This window comes from Aethalodelphis obliquidens, unplaced genomic scaffold (assembly GCF_003676395.1).
Source record: "Aethalodelphis obliquidens isolate GAN/ISIS:26980383/991018 unplaced genomic scaffold, ASM367639v1 scaffold17, whole genome shotgun sequence".
NCBI lineage: Eukaryota > Metazoa > Chordata > Mammalia > Artiodactyla > Delphinidae > Aethalodelphis > Aethalodelphis obliquidens.
This window is the reverse complement of record NW_020837961.1, coordinates 19,642,931-19,661,505: the sequence shown is the minus strand read 5'-3', so window position 1 is coordinate 19,661,505 and position 18,575 is coordinate 19,642,931. Positions and strand designations below refer to the sequence as shown.

Here is an 18,575-nt window from a genome sequence, read left to right as displayed (position 1 = left end):
AATATGTTACAAGGATATACGTCACTTTCAGCCTGGGACTCAGCATCATTTGGGGAGCCTGAGCATCTGACCCTGCACAGCCCAGTGCACGGGATTACTCCTGTGACTTGGGTGATACTGAAGACATGGCTCATGTGCATAACCCTTGTAAACAGAGGGGTCCTCGTGGCTCATCCTGGAGCAATGACACCGTCAGGAAGCACAGTTCATCTCCTAACGGGAGGAGGGATTCCAATCTGTCCGCATCTCTCCTGAAGAACATTGAAGGGGACCACTTCCTTACCCTCAGTATTGTTTTCTGGAATTCACTCCCACCTCCCCAGTTACTTTGTATGCCCTGCCCCCAGCTGCTCCAAAACCCAACCCCTTTCTCCAGGCCCAGGCCCATGTAGGTGGTATTCTTTTCTCTCCCATCTCTTACTGTGTAGATTAACATCCTTCCTCTGGTCCAACAGGAATCCCTTCTCCTTAGGAGAGGTAGGGAGAAGAGGTGGGGAGTGGATAGACAAATATAGAATGCTCTTTAGGAGAACGGGGGAGGTCTGTGAACACCTGCACATTGATGGTGTGCAGACAGTGATCATTTAGTCACTCAACTATTCAGCCAACAGGAGGGTCCTGGGTCCCCGCCAGGAGGCCACATCTGGCTGATTCAGGGGCCTGCCTTTTGTCAGCGCAGAGTTTGTAGCCCAGTGTCTCCTGTGTTTATTCCACTTTGCTCGTCTTCTGCTGTTGTTGGTCTTACTGAAAGCCTAGGTCTCTCTCTTTTGGACTAAAGGGCAAACAAAATACAAGGGAATGTTTTTATAATGTTTGGGGCAGAGCATTAAACGGTCTCAGTTCCTGGCCCTAAGTCTGTGTGCTGAGGCAGCCAAGATGTGCCGGAGGACAAGAGACCCTAAGAGAAGGTGGGAAGAGGCAGGCGTGTCCCCCGTCTGCTTCCCGGGCGATGGTCCTGCAGCCCCGGGAGGAGGGGCGGGCTTCTCTCTTCTGTTGCCCCGCCTGACGCCGCTCCGTCTCCCACCAGCGTCATCATGACCGGGGCCTACAACAACTTCTTCCGCATGTTTGACCGGAACACCAAGCGGGATGTGACCCTGGAGGCGTCGCGGGAGAGCAGCAAGCCCCGGGCAGTGCTCAAGCCGCGGCGCGTGTGCGTGGGTGGCAAGCGGAGGCGGGACGACATCAGCGTGGACAGCTTGGACTTCACCAAAAAGATCCTGCACACGGCCTGGCACCCGGCCGAGAACATCATCGCCATCGCGGCCACCAACAACCTGTACATCTTCCAGGACAAGGTGAACTCCGACATGCACTAGGTGCCACACGGCCACGCGCGGAGCGGCCACCAGGAGGCGCCGGGCCGTCCGTCCAGCATCCCGGGGCCGGACCGCCTTTGCTGGTGATTGTTTGAAAACAGGAAAAAGGATTCACAGTAAACCGACGTGATTGTCGGCCTTGAAGTTCAGTTCTTTCATCCCGTACTTTAACCGCGTGCAGTCGTTCCCACCTTATTAGGATTTTTACCTCTGCGCGTTAATTTTTCACTCCAGAGGTTCCTTTCTGGGGACGCGGGAGCCCCGGAGCCGTTTCTCTCGCGCGCCTCACTGGCCCCAGATCAGGGCTCCGGGGACAGAGAACGAAGCTCAAACAAGCCAGCCAGGGATTCTTTTGATGATAAATGGAGCAACTGCCACTGTTTCAGAGCCGAGGGTCTCACTGTTTTGCTTTTTGGATCGTGAATTCATGCTGAGAATTTGCAAGCTCTTTTAGGTTATTTTAATGTCTTTGAATATCCCAGGTCTGTTACAGTTTCTTGAGAGGAAGGGGAATGGAATCCCATGTGTGTGCCTGTTCTTCACCATATAAACAACCCTTCGCGAGCATCTGCCCCGTGCTGGGCATAGTGCCAGCCCCCCAGGCCCATGGGTCTGTCCCTGCAGCCGCCCTGTGGCTCTCCTGTCATCGTGCAGCCGTCACTGACACCTCGTGGGAACTCGTACTGGCTCCCTCCATGATCTTTCTGAATCTTCATCACGACCCTGTGAACTGGGTGCCTATTCATTTCCTCCATAAATGCCAACTGCGCACTGAGTGCCAGGCTCTGTGCCAGGTGCCAGGGATTAAAGGTGAATAACTTGTCATTCCCATTGTGCATACAAGAAAACTGAGGCCCAAGGCCTGCACCAACCAAGGGGGGAGTCAGGAATCCCATCCAGGCGCTCCCACAAGGCCCTTTATAACCCACCACGTTGGTGGCTTATGTTAAAGCAGCATTCTAGCCTGGAAGCTTCTGGAAACATCTCTTCATCTTGTGAAGCAGGACAGAGCAGGTGGGACAATGACGAGGGTCCGGGGAGAATCGAGACACAGAATGCAGAAGACCCCCGGGGTGCCCCTCACCTGTTGGGTAACGAGGAACTCCGCCCTCTCTCCACCCCACATCTGTACCCCAGCTCCTTTTCCAGATGCACTGAACTGCCTCCAAAAGAAAATTGCATGTTATGACCATTTTAGGATAAATTTTCTTTTATGACCCTCAGTCCCAAAGGACACTTCCCCTCGGGCCGCAGAGAATGCGGTATTTCCAGGACAGTTCCTCCCGCTGTCAGGACCAGATCGGCCCACCCACCCACCAGGCCCACTTGTCTTTGCCCTTGGAACTGGCAGCGGAACCACGTGGCTTGCATTTTGATTCAAAAAGCGGAGTTTAGAGGCCCAACCGAATCCAACATTTTTTTTTTTACAAGATGTAACCTAACCCAGGAAATAGGCCCAACCCGAGATTTTTCTCAACAGATAATGGTCTACTTTTGTGTGTGTCAAAGCACAGAACGCATGTACACTCACTTCCAGCCATACGATAATTACACAAGGAAATGGGTCCATTGATTTTTTTTTTTTAATCAACATGAATGAAGAATGTTTGTTTATATATCACTGTAAAATCCAGGTAACCTGGACAGTATTATATGTACATATCTATTCTAACTAAAGTTAACAATCACAGGGATGGATTCCTCTTTTTCCCTTTGTAAAGAGGTTCAAAATGTGGTAAATTGTATAGAAATCTTGTTGAAGCCAAAATCCAGCTCTGAGGGCCTTACACAATTACTGGGGTATTTGGTGTGATCCATTTCCCTTTCTGATTCAGATGCTGAGAGGAAATTTGCATTTGCAGATAGAGGTTACTGTCAGATCATAGATTTAACATGGACCATTTCTACAAAGTGCAAATCTGTATTCAGAAGGAGGTCTTAATACAGTTCCTGGTTCCTTACTCTGTTTTAAACTTTGGATACCAAACCAGAAAGGAAAAAAAAAAAAAGGGAAAGAAAGAAAAAGATCTCAGAAGAAAAAGCATGCCTTTGGATCCCTGGAAAATAATGATGTCCAAAGCAAATTATGAATAAAATGTGTGTTGAGAAAAGAGGCTGAGGGGGAGGGGCAAAACTAGACATGGCAGAAGGGCCAGTAACATAGTCACAAACTTTGCTTCCTTACCGTTTAAATTTTCTGCTCTTTTTGAATGTACGGGCGTTCACATAGTCATTGTGAAGTTGTTGCGTTGTTTTTGTTTTTATTTCAATACTCTGAGGACTGATCGCTCGGTGGCATCGGGTACGTGGTGGTAGAGTAGACAGGCCTGACCATTTTGGACTCTGTGACTCATAGGTGCATTCTTGTTTTCTTTGGTGTCTCACAAACTATCCAACTGTTGAATAAAATTATAAATATGTTAATACCAGCTTTTTCCAATAAAATAACAAATGTTACATGGAAAATGAGGCTTGGAATGCTGTTTGTTTTTAATGGGCCATGGGTCCCGTCAGGAGGCACATATGGCGGATGGGGATACACATGGGAAGCCTGGCTCACTTCCAGGCTTTCCTGCCTCCAGATTCTACGGCAGCCTTTAACCTTTCCGAGCTCTGATTTCAACACTGAGGAAATGGAGCTGATGATAGTACTGACCTCGTGGTTTGGGGTCGTGAGGGGAGGGGCGAGATTCAATTGGATAAGGCCTGCAAAGTGCAGTGCCTGGCACGTAAGCTCTCAATAAATGACAGTTGTCTTGTTTTGTTTTGCTTTGCTTGTTTTGAAGCAAGGAAGCATAGCCCACCATGATTTTCAAATATTCTCACACTCTCCCCTCACCTTTTTTGAGCCTCACGTCCAACTTGAGAATATGGCACAGATGAGGAAACTGAGGTTCAGAGAGGTGAAGGAATTGGCGCAAAATCACACAGCTAGCAGGTGCTGGAGCCACGTTTCTAGTTTGGTCCAGTTAACTCCTAATACGGTGCTCCCCCAGCAGCACCACCACACATGCTTCAGTGTCTTGGGGGACAGGATCTGGGAGGAACCAGACCACAGGGCATCTGGATTGGTTCTGGAAGCCAGAGAGGCCCAGCCCCACATGCTGCAATGGCTGAGATAAGCCAGAGACTGTGTGGGGAAGTGCTTCATGTACCCCGTGGCTTCCCTGCTCCCCTCCTGGGAGCCCAGGCCTTGCCTCCACTTTCAAGAGGGTGTTTTAACTTCGGGCCCAGCAGGAGGAAGGAAGTGGCTGTCCTGGTGGGTGTGCTGGCAGGACTTTGGCTAAGTTCTCCATCAACCACTCCACCCCAGGACACTGATAAAGGAGGGGAGAGCCACTTCCGGGATGTGTGACCTTGGACAATGGGCAAACCTCTCTGAACCCCATGTGTAAATAGAGGGCGATGCCACTCCTTCTTGCTGGGATGACTAGTGAGGTAATAAAAAATACCTTGTTAAACCCATGGTAGTATCTCGTTTAGGCTTCATGGTTTGCCTTTTTGTGGGGGAAGGGGGGGGAGTATTAGTGTTATACCCATTTTACACCTGGAGAAACTGAGGCTTAGGGAGAGTAAGATTTAACTTGTGCCGAAATTCAAAGAACTTGTAAGTTGAGGAGTCTGGATCCAAACTCAGATGGTGGAAGCTCCGGCGCATGGCAGATGCCCAAAGGATGGTGACGATGCCGTGGTCTCAGCCCTACCAAATCCAGCCCCACCCAGCCCTGACTGAGCACCAGCTCTGGGACTCCATAGGTGTGATTAAGATGATGGACCTTGAGATGGGGAGCATATCCTGGATTATCCAGGGAGGAGCAGTCCGTCACATGAGTCCCAGAAGGTAGAGAACCTCTGTTGGCTGTACTCAGAGGGAGATGCAGCAGTGCAAAAAGGGTCAGAGAGATGTGACATGAGGACTCCACCTGTCATCGCTGGCTCTGAAGATGGAGGAAGGGGCCACAGGCCAAGGAGTGTGGGTGGCCTCTAGGAGCTGGAAAAAGCAAGGAAATGGATTCTCCCCTAGAGCCTCTGGAAGGAGCACAGCCCTGCCGACACATCGATTTTAGCCCAGTGAGACCACGTGGGACTTCTGACCGCCCCCCGCAGACTGCAGGAGAATAAGTGTGTTGTTTTAAACCACTCCAGTTTGTGGTCCTTTGTCGCAGTGGCTCTGGGGAGTGGACACACTCAGGTCCCTTCATTCTGATCTCACAGCCAATACTTTCAGCAGATTCCTGCCCACTTTCACAGATGAGGACCCCAGAGAGGTCCAAGTACTCGCCTAAGGTCGAGCAGCAAAGGCGGGACCGGCCTCCATGTGGCCTTTCTTGGGGGCAGCCAGGGTGGGGCCTTGCCGGGAGCTCTGAGCCGTGCTCAGGGGCTGGCAGCCAGATGGTAGCACAGAGGGGTGTGGGGCTGCTAGAGGGCCAGGGCCCTGCGGGGAGCGGCACACGTGGACGGGCCCCCGGGCTGAGCTGTGGGCAGGCCACAGGGCGAGCACTCCAGGGGCCACGTGAAACAAGGCTCAAACTCTGCTCCCCTCGCCAGACCTCTTCCCAACTGCAGACCATCCTCTGCTCAGGTGAAGGCAGAGCCATCACCCTGTTTCCCCCGAGCCCCGAGCCTCTGAGGCTCCTGACACCCACTGGACTATGCCCTTGAGCCGTGGCCTGGAGTGTGGGCCCCTCGGTGACCTGCCCAGCTGCCTGGCAGCGTCCTTACCCTTCACACTCCGTGTCGTTGTTGTATTAACAGCGGGCGCTTCTGAGCCGCGCACTGCACCAGGCACCGTGCTGAGAGCTTTTTGTGAGCTTTTCTCATTTCATCGGCAAGTCGCCGTAAACGAGGATGCTGTGATTTCCTTATTTTACAAAGATGGAAACTGAGGCACAGAGAGAGAGGGGTACCTCACCCAAGGCCACAAACTGGGGATCCGCCCCCAGGCAGTGTGCCCCCAGACTGGGCCCTGGAGTCGCCGCCACCTGAGCCACCTCAGGTCCCCACGGGTGCCGTCTGAGGGGTGTTTTCGGGCCACTGCTGCTTTTCCTCTGCTGGGAACTAACTTCGCAGCCTGGAACAGCAGGCTAGCTCAGGGCCTGCAGAAGTGGAACCGCTCGACGACGAAACTTTAGCAAAGGCTTACCAGCTTGGAGGGATGGTTTCCTAGCAACGGAGAAGCTTATAGAGCTCAAGATAATTGCCCGAGTTGTGAGTGATTCATTTAAAACAGCCATGTCCTCTTTTAAACAACAAAGCCCCATTGTCGCTACCTGGATGCTGTTAGAATTCCACATGGGGCCCACACAGTCAAGTGACAATGAATTTCAGAGAGGAACTGACATCCGCAGAAGGCAGCAATATTAGGAAGACAAAAGTAAAAATAAAAATGGAAAGGAATCCATTATTAAAAGATGTACAAACATGCAAAATAGAGATGGATGGCTGGAGAAGTGACTTATTCATTTAATACACGTGTAACGCCTTTGAGGGGTGCCAGATGAGAACTAACTTCACCATTTACCTTTACAAACCTGCTTAATCACTCATTTGTTCGCTCGACAAATGTTCTTTGGGTGCCCACTATGTGAGCAGCACAGAGGCTAAGTGGTTCAGGGCAGGGACGCTGGAGCCCAGTTCAGGGATTCAAAGCCTGGCTTTGAGGGCAGTTGTGGATCTTGGAGGCGTTACCTACCCTTCCCGCGTCTCAATTTTCTCATCCACAAAGCATGGAGAATGACAGCACCTACCTCGTGGGGTGGTGCAGATTAAAGAAGAAAATCCTGGCAGAAGTGGTCAGCACGGAGCCTGGGCCCCCTGGAAGCGTGTTGAATGACATCATCGCTCTGCCCTCGCACTGGGACCAAGCTTCAGTGAAGTCTTGCCAAACCCTGCAGCTCGGTCCCTGTGGGAAATCAGGGTAGCCTGTGTCCACGCTGAGAATGAAGCTGCCTTGCGCGGAGGGCAGCAGGGAGCCTGCGGGAGGGAGGAGGGGGCTGGGGGAGGTCCGGGAGGAGAGGGGTTTGCTGCACCCGGAGCCAGCAGGCTGACCAAACCACCGACACCACTCAGGAGGGTGGTGTGGGCTCTGCATGCACCCCCAGGACCCCTGGCACTGCTGGCCAGAATCTGGAGTCCCTGCAGCCACGCAGGCTGGGAGGGCAGGGATGCAGTTCATCACCACCAGCAGCCACGTTCCCCTCTGCTGGTAACTGGGCTATGAGCTGGTTCGGGAGAAACCTCCGCTCCCTCATGTGTGCAGGCTGGGTGCAGCACTGGACCAAGTGTCTTGCCCGCTTTAGTCATGGGGTCAGTGTATGAGCCAAGCGAGGCCAACCCAACCTCTCCCCTGACTCTCAGGACAGGAGAAGAATGTTGTATCCATTCCAATTACTTCCAGTGACCAGAAATTAGGCCCGCAGCAGGGGAGGCTGGGAAACAGGGCTGTTCCTGGGCAGCCAAAGGTCCAGCTCAAGGTCAGGGCTCTACTACCAGAGAAGAAGGGCACCTGCGAGGGATAAAGATAAATGGAGTGGTGCTGGTATCTGCTAATGCTGGAACCATGCAGAACCCTGTGCGGGCCCCCTCCGAAGTACAAAGGTCCCTCAATGTCCCCTGCCTCTTGTTTGTATAAAAGCTGAGGTCTCCCAGGCCTCCCTGAGTCACGAGAGAGCAGGCTCGAGCAGTTAACGATGAGGACGATAGAGTCACAGATTCAGTAGCTGATGTACATTCCTGAGTTGTTTTACAGATACTGTAACTGCCACCAGAGGGAAAAGCTAACTGCCTGATGACAAGACTGCAGCCATGACATAAGCCGCTCTATCTTGAGCAGTGTTGAATCTGTGGCCAGCACAATTCCAAGAACTGGCCTCAAGAGAATGGGATTAACACTATTGCTCATAATAATCTATATCTTTGTGGGCATCAAAATAATAGTAGCTTGTTCTGCCTGTATATGTAAATGGGCAGCTAAAACTGTCAGCAAAGAGATGCTTCAAACCCATGTCGATACCTTTCACTCTAAGACCTCGAAGCCCTTTCTCAGGATTAAGCAGTTACAGGAGATGGACCTTCGTCCTAATCCCATAGAAATGGAATGATATCTGAAGGGGGGGATTTGTAAGTAGCTCTTTGCAGGAAACAGTCCTCTGCAGGAAATCCCTTTTCTCTTGTCACTTTAGCAAAACTACATTGTGACTAACTTTTAAATCAGGCGCCCCCATGCCCTACTCATCTCTGGCCCAAGCACACCTTTCAAATCTTTTGCTCACACGATACCTTCCTAACTTGTTGGTTCTTTCTGTAGATCAAGAAGTAGGAATAAAGAATAAGTAATTAACAGATGACCAGATCTCTTCCCTAGCTTCCCCTTCAGTAATCTCACAAACTGTGTGAACAAGATATTATCTTAAGAAAGGTCATGAGGAGTTGACAAGTCTGCACACAAGCCTGCACACAGAGGGAGATGGCGACGGCCCTGAGCTCCCATCTCAATGATTAACTGAAATTATTTCCCTTATTCCCTTTAAAAACTTTCATGGGGCTTCCCTGGTGGTGCAGTGGTTGAGAGTCCGCCTGCCGAGGCAGGGGGATGAGGGTTCGTGCCCCAGTCCGGGAAGATCCCATATGCCGCGGAGCGGCTGGGCCCGTGAGCCATGGCTGCTGAGCCTGCGCGTCCGGAGCCTGTGCTCCGCAACGGGAGAGGCCACAGCAGTGAGAGGCCCGCGTACCGCAAAAAAACCCCAAAAAACAAAAAACGTAGCTAGGTACACTTTTAAGGATATCCTAATCTATTCATTTTGCTTTCTAAAAGTAACTAGTGTCCATTTTATTTTTTCATCCACTCATTTCATATATAATTTATACCCCCCCTCCCCCTATTTGCAGAAAGGTTTTGAGGCCCCTGGGAATTTCCACCTGTCAAGAGCACTTATGGTCAGAACACAGAGGTCTTCTGTCCCCCGTGTAACAGGAGGACAGCTACTCTCCTCCTCGCTCAGTACCGCCATAAATGTGTACTTCAGCTTCCACTACAGGAAGAGAGCTTCAAACTGCTCTATGGAGCTGGGAGGAAATGGCCAGGCAGAGGGCCAGCAGCGGGGCTTGAGTCTGAGCTCCATCAAGACTTGGCTGTGTGAGCTGGAGGACACTAGCCTCCTGACCCACTCCATCTCTGTATGAGTTTCCTGTGGCTGCTGTAACGAGTGACCACAAACTTAGTGACCCAAAACAATCCAAATTCATTATCTTACCGTTCCGGAGGTCAGACTCTGAAACGGGTCTCACTGGGCTAATATCAAGATGAAAACTCGCAAGCAGGACCGGTTCCCTCTGGAGACTCTAGGGGAGAATCCATTCCTTGCCTTTTCCAGTTTCTAGGGGCATCTACGTTCCTTGGTTCACGGTCCCTTCCTTCATCTTCAAGCCAGTAGCGTATCATCCTCAATCTCTCTCTCCCTGATACTACCCCTGCCCCTCTCTTGTAAGGACGCTTGTGATTGCATTGCATCCACCTGGATAATCCAGGATCCTCTCCCATCTCAAAACCCTTAACCCATCTGCGGAGTCCCTCTGGCCTCGTTTAGAGGATTAGCACATGGACACCTCTGGGGGTGGTTATTTTCCCTCCCGCATCTTCAAAGTGGAAATGTCTATCTTGCAATGGCTGCCATGATGATTAAAGGAGAAAACACACGAACCCTGGCAAATTGGACGGGAGCCTCTAAAGCGCTCGTGGCAGGTGATTGTGGCCCCTTTCTCTCCTGGGCATTATGTCACTTTATTATTGGCTGATGGTCCCCCAGCCCCCCACCAGGAAACGTCACGCTCTGACGTGGGGTTGGGACCGCTCTGTTCACTGCTGCATCCCCTGTGCCTCAGAAGAGCACAGCACACCATAGGTGCTCAGCATTTGTTGAACGAATGAATTTTCTTTATTTCATGATGACAAGCAGCACCTGTCCCCAGGTGAAGACCCTGCCAGGTGCAGGGAGCTCTCCCAGCGCTTCTCGGTGAGGTTTACTTGTGCACAGCGGGTTGGTGTGGCTTTAACCCAGACATCTGGACATGCAGACCGGGAGTTGGGACAGTTAAAGGATTCTGTTGTCTCACAGCACGTTCAGGAATGACAGGGTCCTGCTTTATGGACAACTTTGAAATAGGTACATGCAGAAATCTGGGTTTTTGCAGTTACATGACGTGTGATTGGGATATAGGAATGGAAATGAAAAAATGGAAAAGAGCATTTGAATAACTGAACGTTGAAGAACTGGTCTTTAGCAGCACGTCCACAAGGGGAGTGCGGCCTTTCTGACACTGCTGTCCACCCCTCAAGAGGATGGACAGGGCAGGTTCCGTGAAAGAATACCCCTCTGGGGCACTCAGAAGCGGGGGGGGGGGGGGGTCTCACTGCGATGCTTGGGAAGCTCTGGTGTCAAACCCTCTCCAGGCCTCAATGGGGTCTTCCCCGAGCAGCACAAACACCATGATGCTTCATGGAAGCGTCGTGAGACACCCCCCCACCTCCACCCACCACCGCAGACCAGCCCCTGGTGCTCCTGCAGGCCCAGAGAGATGAAGGCCTGGCAGGCGCTCAGACATGGTGTGATCTGCTGGTGGCCCCTGCGGTCAGCACAGTTCTTTCCTGGCAGGCCCGAGGGTGGCCCCTGTGGGCAGTGTTCTGAAAAGGGATTTTTTATTTATTTATTTTGCGGTACGCGGGCCTCTCACTGTTGTGGCCTCTCCCGTTGCGGAGCACAGGCTCTGGACGCGCAGGCTCAGCGGCCATGGCTCACGGGCCCAGCCGCTCTGCGGCATGTGGGATCCTCCCGGACCGGGGCACGAACCCGTGTCCCCTGCATCGGCAGGCGGACTCTCAACCACTGCGCCACCAGGGAAGCCCTGAAAAGGGATTTTAAGCCCCAGGAAAATGGTGGTTTCTTTGTGGCTCTGTAAAAAGAACAGGCTTTGGTTCTGTCCCAGCTCTGCCACCTCCTGGCCATGTAACTTTGGCCAAGTCCACACAACATGAACATGAACCTTTAACAATTCTCACGTGTAAATGTTGGCAGGGGGCGGGCCATGGGACCTAGTTCTCAGGACCAAACAGCCTCATGTAAACAAAGTGACGCTCAGAGACCTAGGTCCCCTACCCCCCTCACAGAGGGTGGGGATCAGCTCCCGGAAGCAGCACTCTTTGCCGCCAACAGCCTGACCTCTGCAGATCCCTCCATGCACCTACCACCTGGTCCTGGGCCCGGCAGACAGCGGCCTGTTTATCAACAGGAAAGGAGGACAGCAAGCAGGCCGGGGACCCTCAGGGCCACAGGGGTCAAGGCCATTTGGTGTTTATGGCCCCGTGGAAGCTTCCATAGAAGCAGTATCTACCACCAAAGGGCCAGCTGGCCAGGTCTGCTGGGAGACGGGGGATGACCTTTCCACTGTCTCCTTTCTCCTCCACACGGTGCCTTAAAGTACCCTCTGACCCATTTTCCAGAGCTCAGCCCTGACCTTATGAGGGCCCTGGCTTCAGAGTCAAGAGAGGGGCTCTAGCTGCCTGCAGGACAGAGACTCAATTCCAACCTGGTCTTTGGACCCCAAGCCCTATCCTCTGGAACCCCCTGGCGTCCTGGGCGACGCCTGAGGCATCAATGGGTGCCCTGAATGTTGAATAGTCTTCCTCTGACCTCACCAAATCCAGTCTCTCCCTTTGCTATCAAAATGGGGCAAACCCCACATCCTCCCAGAAGCCTTCCGGACCCCGTCTCCCTCCCCAGGCTGAAGTTCTGCCTTCTCTGAGCCCCCATAGCGCTTCCTGTGTCTGAAGGCAGAAGGGCACTTCTGACTCTGCACTGGGGCCCACACATCTGACTTGTGTGATTTCCCTGAGGGTGGAAACTGGGTTTGATTCCAACCGTGCAATTACAGCATCTGCTCAGCACCACAGTGCACTAAATATTTGTTCGAGGGCGGCAATGAACGGAATCAAAGCTCATTAGTTAAGTTAAATAAGGAACGTTTTCGATGATAAGTCATACGTATTAGCCAACCTTATCTGACGCGTAGTCATGAGGAATTAAAGCTGTGAAGCAGGCAGAAAGGCAGGACTGTGAGTCCCGGCGGGTGTGGTGGTTGGGAGGTGGGTGCAGACAGAGCATCATCTGACACCAGTCCCCCTGTGGATTAAGCCACTCCAATAAGTTCCGTTCAGCTAAACATGGTTATTTTCACAAAGGTTAAACTTTTTAAAAGCTAGAAGGGACATTCGTTTGGTGAGGGCCTCCATAAAGGTTCTTAATTGGTTCTAAAGTTCCATGAATGCTTGACTTCATTTAAAACATTCACAAGTGTACTGAGATTTACTAGTGCCTGACACTGTTGTGACCACCCTGCGATAAAATTAACTAGTTTAATCCTAAAAACAACCGATGAGGCAGGCCCTGTTACATCCCCAATTTACAGAAAAGGCACCGGAGGCCTGGAAAGTGTGAATCTGCCCGAGGTCACACAGCTGGGATGAGGGGTTCAAACCAGCCAGGTGGCTTCCTGTTCTCATCTGCTGCATAGGTTACACCTGAACTTACAAATAACACTGTTTTTGCATGGAGTTCTGTACACTTGTTTTTGTTTATTTGTTTGTTTGGGTGTAGAAAAGAATTTCTTTATTGCCTTGCCAGGAAAAGGGGGACACAGCGGGCTCCTGCCCTCAAAAACTGTGTGTCCCAACCCAAGGCTTTGGTGAGGAGTTTTATAGCAGCGGCTCAAGGGTGGGTTGCTGATTATTATCAGGGTGCGTGCAGGCCCTGCGCTCCTTTAATCTGGCCTCAGGTAGTTTCCTGATGAGCTTCTCTGGTTCTTGAGGTTGTCAAACCGTGACCTTCTCTGGAATGAAGAACGCTTCATCAAGTACTTAGCATCTTCCATTTGTTGGGGATTTTAGTTTTGTAGAAGAGCTCAAAGATATTGTTATGGGTATCCTTTGAGGCAGAACCAGGACCTGCCCCAAGGCTGCACTATTGTTTTTTGACTGCTCCTCCCTTGTCTCTGCATCACCTCCTTTCCCTGGTCAACAGCTGTTTGAACCTGCCCTTTGGAACTTAGGGAAGGTCATGGAGGCTGAAACCTATTTCCTACAAACAAGAAACAGGGGACACAAAAAGGCTTCTGTGGCTAGGAGCCCCACAAGGTCCTCCTTGGCTTCAAGAGGAAACCAGGAAAAAGGCCACATTGCTGCTAACGAAGTCCTAAGGAAAGGTGTTCCTTCCCAAATGGCTTTGGATGAGTCACTGGTTTTTATGAGGAGGTTACATCAGACCATCAATAAACTCTTGTAAGATTCTTCCATCCAAAGTCGCTCTTTTCTTTATTCGTGTTTATACCAATTATCTGTTCCTTGAGAATGTGAAAGAAGTTTCTGGTCAAACTTTCTTTTGAGACTGATGGGGGTGTGTTCGGGCCAAGTTGCTCCAAGACGTGCCACTCTGGCATGTGGATTATTTAGAGCTGAAAGGAAGCAAGACCCGAAAGACTCAGCAAGGACCTTTGAACTTCACCCTTACTGCCTAAAATATTTAAGATAGAAAGCCTGTTCCAGGAAGGAGTTATCACCATAGATAACTGTAGTAAAGTACTGAACGAAGTGCGGTAAACAGGGAGGAACCTAGCAAGGCCCATCTGATCAAATACATTTGGCGCTTTTTTTTTAATTTTTTTTTTTGGCTGTGTTGGGTCTTGGTTGCTGCATGCGGGCTTTCTCTAGTTGCGGAGCATGGGCTCTAGGCACGTGGGCTTCAGTAGTTGTGGCACGTGGGCTCAGTAGTTGTGGCCCATGGGCTCTAGAGCGCAGGCTCAGTGGTTGTGGTGCACGGGCTTAGTTGCTCCGCGGCATGTGGGATCTTCCCGGACCAGGGCTCGAACCCGTGTCCCCTGCATTGGCAGGCGGATTCTTAACCACTGCACCACCACGGAAGTCCCCCACTTGGTTTTTTAAACAGCGTTTCATTGCTAAGTAGTTTTGCAAACCACTGACCTAACCCAGACTTACATTTTATAGATCAGGACACTGGGACCTAGGGACAGGGGCTGAATGGCGGATGCAGGGCAATCCCCGTGAGACCACACCACCCCCTGCTCCAAGGAGGCGCTCTGCTCGGGAGCTGAATAACAGCGTGACCCAGAGGACAGGGCACTGGCAGATCTCGGTCTAATACTGGAACCGTTTTCTGTGGATCAGGGCTGTCACGGCACCTGCCCCCTGCCCAGTGAGGATGATATGAGGTCATCTGCATTCACTCAGAAAGCCAGGCAGCTTCCTCGCCCTCCAGACAATCAGTGGGGAGTCTGGGAGGCAAAGCTGAACTGTGAACTCACTTCATGGCCTCACAAACCTCCAGATCAGAGAGGGGAGTGGGGCTGACATTTAACCTCATCTCATTACCTGGGAAGAAACCCAGAGGCACAAAGGGATGCCACCCTCCTGAGCACTTCCCAACATGGGATTTCAGGCAGACCAGACCAGGCAGGAAGACAAAACAGAAAGAGTTAGCAATGCAGGGATGCCGCTGCCACCCACCAAGGTGAGATGCGTCTTCAAAACGGAGGTGGCCACACCCTGAGTCAACTCCAAACCACAGAAGGATGTGTGAACAACTCCAGGTTTCCTGACCACAGCAAAGAACTGGACATGCAGCTCACTGGGTGGGGGGCACTGCCCACCGGGGGTCAGGAGGGGACCAGGCTGTCCTCAACCTCAGGGAAGAAACCTGAGGCCGGAGGGACCCAGACAGACATGTCCCCCTACCCAAGGGACCCAGACAGGCATGCACCCGTGCCCAGGGTGCTAAGTTTGCTGAGGGACCCCAAGCTGCTCTAGCCACCCCTAGATGGCTCAAGTTCTGATGATAATTCTATGGAATTATCATTGTTCATCACTAAATACAGGATACAGTTTCACAAGCAACACACTGCTGAACAACACAGCTACTGAACCACGAATAACCACGTATGTGCCCTTTCAGTGGTGATTTCAGTTTCACAAATAATCATGACCATGAGCATTTCACAACTAGTAAGACCCGGGCAGACAGCTGGGTGATGGCGCAAACACTGCAGGGGCCCCTGGCCTAGTAGTGTCGGGGTCGCTCACTGAGAATCAGTTCTGCTCTTTGTAACCCCAGCTGCACTTGTATGTAACTCAGTACAAGGGTAGACGCCCGTTGATTCTCTTACACATACAAAAAACAGCCTTCTTTTAAAGAAAGAAATGGACAGTGGATTTCATCAAAGGTTTTTATTTCGGCTGCTTTAGGACCCTGACTTTCTACTTTCTGGTTCTGAACATGGCCTAGCGTTTCTGAGCACCGGGGGGGGACGCCCTGGGTTCCTTCTATTTCCTAGTCCCGGTGGATTCAGGCGAGACCCTCGCAAACTCACCCATTACCCACCAGACAGGAGAGCTGCGAGGCGGGCAGGCTGCAGGATGCAGAGCTCGGGGCTTCTGCCCGTGCGGCCTCTGATCTCAGAATCAGGCAGGGCCTTGGTCATATGACAGAGCGGCTCTGCAGGCCCCCAGGATTTGCAGACAGCTGTCAAGGCTTAGCAGTGACCAAATAAATAAGAAAAGCTATCGTTGAGTTTACAGAGCAGCACTATTGGTTCTTTAAATAACAAACCCAAACAGAAGTAAATGAGGGGCCGGGGCGTGCGTGGAGGTGGTAGGGGAGGGAGGGCAGCATCTGTAAAGTGTTTTTCGGGCACAGGAATCCTGGTCTAGCCTGGCACACCAGCTGCACACGGAGAGGTCGGGACTGCGGGTCGAGGCTGTGCATGCCATTTCCAACCACACTGGGCAGTCAAAGTGGACAGAGTAAAGGAGTCAGCCCGTTCACAGAGGTGTGAGCAGACTACACGTGACAAATGGTCTCCAAAGCCCTGCGTTTGCGCATGCGTGCGGACACACACACACACACACACGCACGCACGCACGCGCGCGCACAGTGGTTAGTGTTGCGCTGTTCAGCCGGGAGGCCGTGGGGGGAGGTCCTGGCAGCCACATGCACCGACACTCCTGCAACAGGACGCATCCTCAGGCCACCGACAGGAAGGGGAAGAAGAAGAAGTTGAAGGCGAACTTCACGGCGCCGTGCACAGTGCTGCGCCAGTCCCGCTCGACCTTCACCTGCCGCCTGGCTGGTGAGAGCTGCGCCATGCAGTTGAGGCAGCTGATGGCCTTGAGCTCGAAGACGGGCCACTTGCTGCCCAGGCGGCCCTCGAGGACGGTGCTGAACTCGATGACGCTGCCCTGGCGCAGGTGGAGCAGCACGTCCTTGAACTCGCTGCTGGCCCGCAGCACGATGTCCTTGGTGATGTCGTCCTCCTCGGGGCCGCGGGTGCCGTTGGCGCCACTGTAGGGCATGCCCACGGTGATCTCGAACTTGTGCCGGTCGAACTTCTTGATGTGGCAGGGGTGCTTGGCCAGGAGCTTGAGGCGGCAGAGCTCCTCCTCGGCCGTGGAGACGTTGCCCGAGCTGCAGGACGGGTAGGCCTCACCGTAGAGGCAGCGCACCCAGTCGCCGATGAAGAGCGGGAGCATGTTGATGGCCGACTCGGCGCTGTTGTCGATCTCCGTCACGCGGACATACTTGAAGCGGCCGGTCCACGTGACCCTGTGGCCCTCCAGGTGGCTGCAGAGGATCTGGGTGCGGGCCATGTTGGTCTCCTTCCAGGCCCTCGGCCCGCACAGGAAGCCGTACTGCTGCCAGGTCAGCGTGGAGTTGTAGACCTTCATGCCCTCCGAGCGGTACACGTAGAACCAGCAGAAGAGCACGATGGCCGTGAGCCACACCAGGATCAGCTTGACGATGGAGCTCCGTGTCAGGGACTTGACCATCTCCACCACGGAGAAGTTGGCCCTGGTCCACCAACGGACCAGCAGGGGGATGCTGCAGACCACCATGGTGACCACAACCTTGGTGAGCTCCAGGGACAAGAACCAGTGGGCCAACCGCACCGCAGCCATCAGCGCCAGGCCGGCCACCAGGATGGGGAGAGCGAAGAGGAAGAGGAAGTAGCCGATGGACGCACGCACCAGCCCCAGGCCGGTGGACTCAAGCAGGATGACCACGGAGAGCTCGCACCACATGAAGCAGACCAGGTAGGGGACCAGGTAGCAGTAGGCGCCCTTGAAGTTTCTCAGCTGGGCCATGCGGAAGAAGAGGTACAGCAGGTACACATAGAGCAGGCAGGGGATGCTGACGTTCAGGACGACGAAGTGGCCGACGGGCACCGTGAAGAAGGTCTGGCCCAGGAGCTTCAGGTAGCGCCAGTCGACGGGCACAGTGGGCAGAAGGGAGAGCAGGCCGGCCGCCACCTCAGTCACCAGGGCCCTCCTGGTGTAGGGCTCGGCCGAGGTGCTCAGGCTCATGTAGCTAGTGACCGTGAAGAAGACGGACACGACGGCCAGCTCCGAGCAGGGGATGCAGTCCTTGCTGGCGATGGGGAAGGAGAAGATGACGAAGAAGACAGACAGCAGGAAGTGGACGTAGGGCTCCAGGTGGTTCCAGCCGAAGTTCCCCTCGGCCTGCTCCACGTCCAGGTTGGGCTCGAATCGCAGGAGCAGGCTGGTGAGGGCTCGGAAGCTCTCCCAGGCCTTGCTGTCCTGGAAAACCTTGAGGGTGCAGATGACCATGGAGATGAAGGACAGGTAGAAGACGACCAGGGGCACGAAGAAGGCGAAGAAGTCGATGGTGAGGTTGCTGACGATGAAGAAGAAGACCAGGGCATTGATGTGGTGGGTAGGCACGAGGGTGGACAGCCAGTGCAGGCCCGCCCGGGACGCCACATCAATCAGGTACTCTTTCAGCTCCATGATGACGTGCAGCGGGTATCTGACCACCTGGGAGGAGGGGTGCAGACAAAGGAGGGGCACTGGAACGTGGCCAGGGTGGGAGCCCCACTCTCTGCTGTGTCGCTGCTCTCTGTCACTCACCCGCACTGCCCCCAGCTCTGGGCAAAGCGAACTCACCCGTCATTTCAACCACGGCCAGGCCCTTGGTCCGCATGGTCCCTCCACCTGTAACACCCTCTGCAGGTGGTGATGCTCCACGTGGTCTCACGAACCTTCCCCCGATCCCGCCCAATCCTGCAGGGCCTGGCCCCTCCCTCCCGCCCACCCCTGACTCCCAACCCTCCACCAGGGTCTCCAGACTTATGAGGGCTGGTCTTCGCTGCGAGACCTGGGGCGCCTGGCAGAGCCCACCT

At 53.1% G+C, this 18,575-nt stretch overlaps 2 protein-coding genes across 2 annotated transcripts in view; one reads left to right on the top strand and one right to left on the bottom strand.

The window, feature by feature from the left end:
* PPP2R2C (protein phosphatase 2 regulatory subunit Bgamma) overlaps positions 1-3,789 on the top strand; it is a 139,021-nt gene extending 135,232 nt beyond the window's left edge. The window contains exon 9 of the mRNA XM_027117031.1: positions 1,028-3,789. Coding sequence (XP_026972832.1) covers positions 1,028-1,319 — 292 coding nt within the window. The 3' untranslated portion in view covers positions 1,320-3,789. The remainder of the gene's footprint in view (positions 1-1,027) is intronic.
* An 11,802-nt stretch (positions 3,790-15,591) lies between these two features.
* The window catches only part of WFS1 (wolframin ER transmembrane glycoprotein), a 28,275-nt gene continuing 25,291 nt past the window's right edge, over positions 15,592-18,575 (bottom strand). Inside the window, exon 8 of the mRNA XM_027117030.1 lies at positions 15,592-18,210. Coding sequence (XP_026972831.1) covers positions 16,402-18,210 — 1,809 coding nt within the window. The 3' untranslated portion in view covers positions 15,592-16,401. The remainder of the gene's footprint in view (positions 18,211-18,575) is intronic.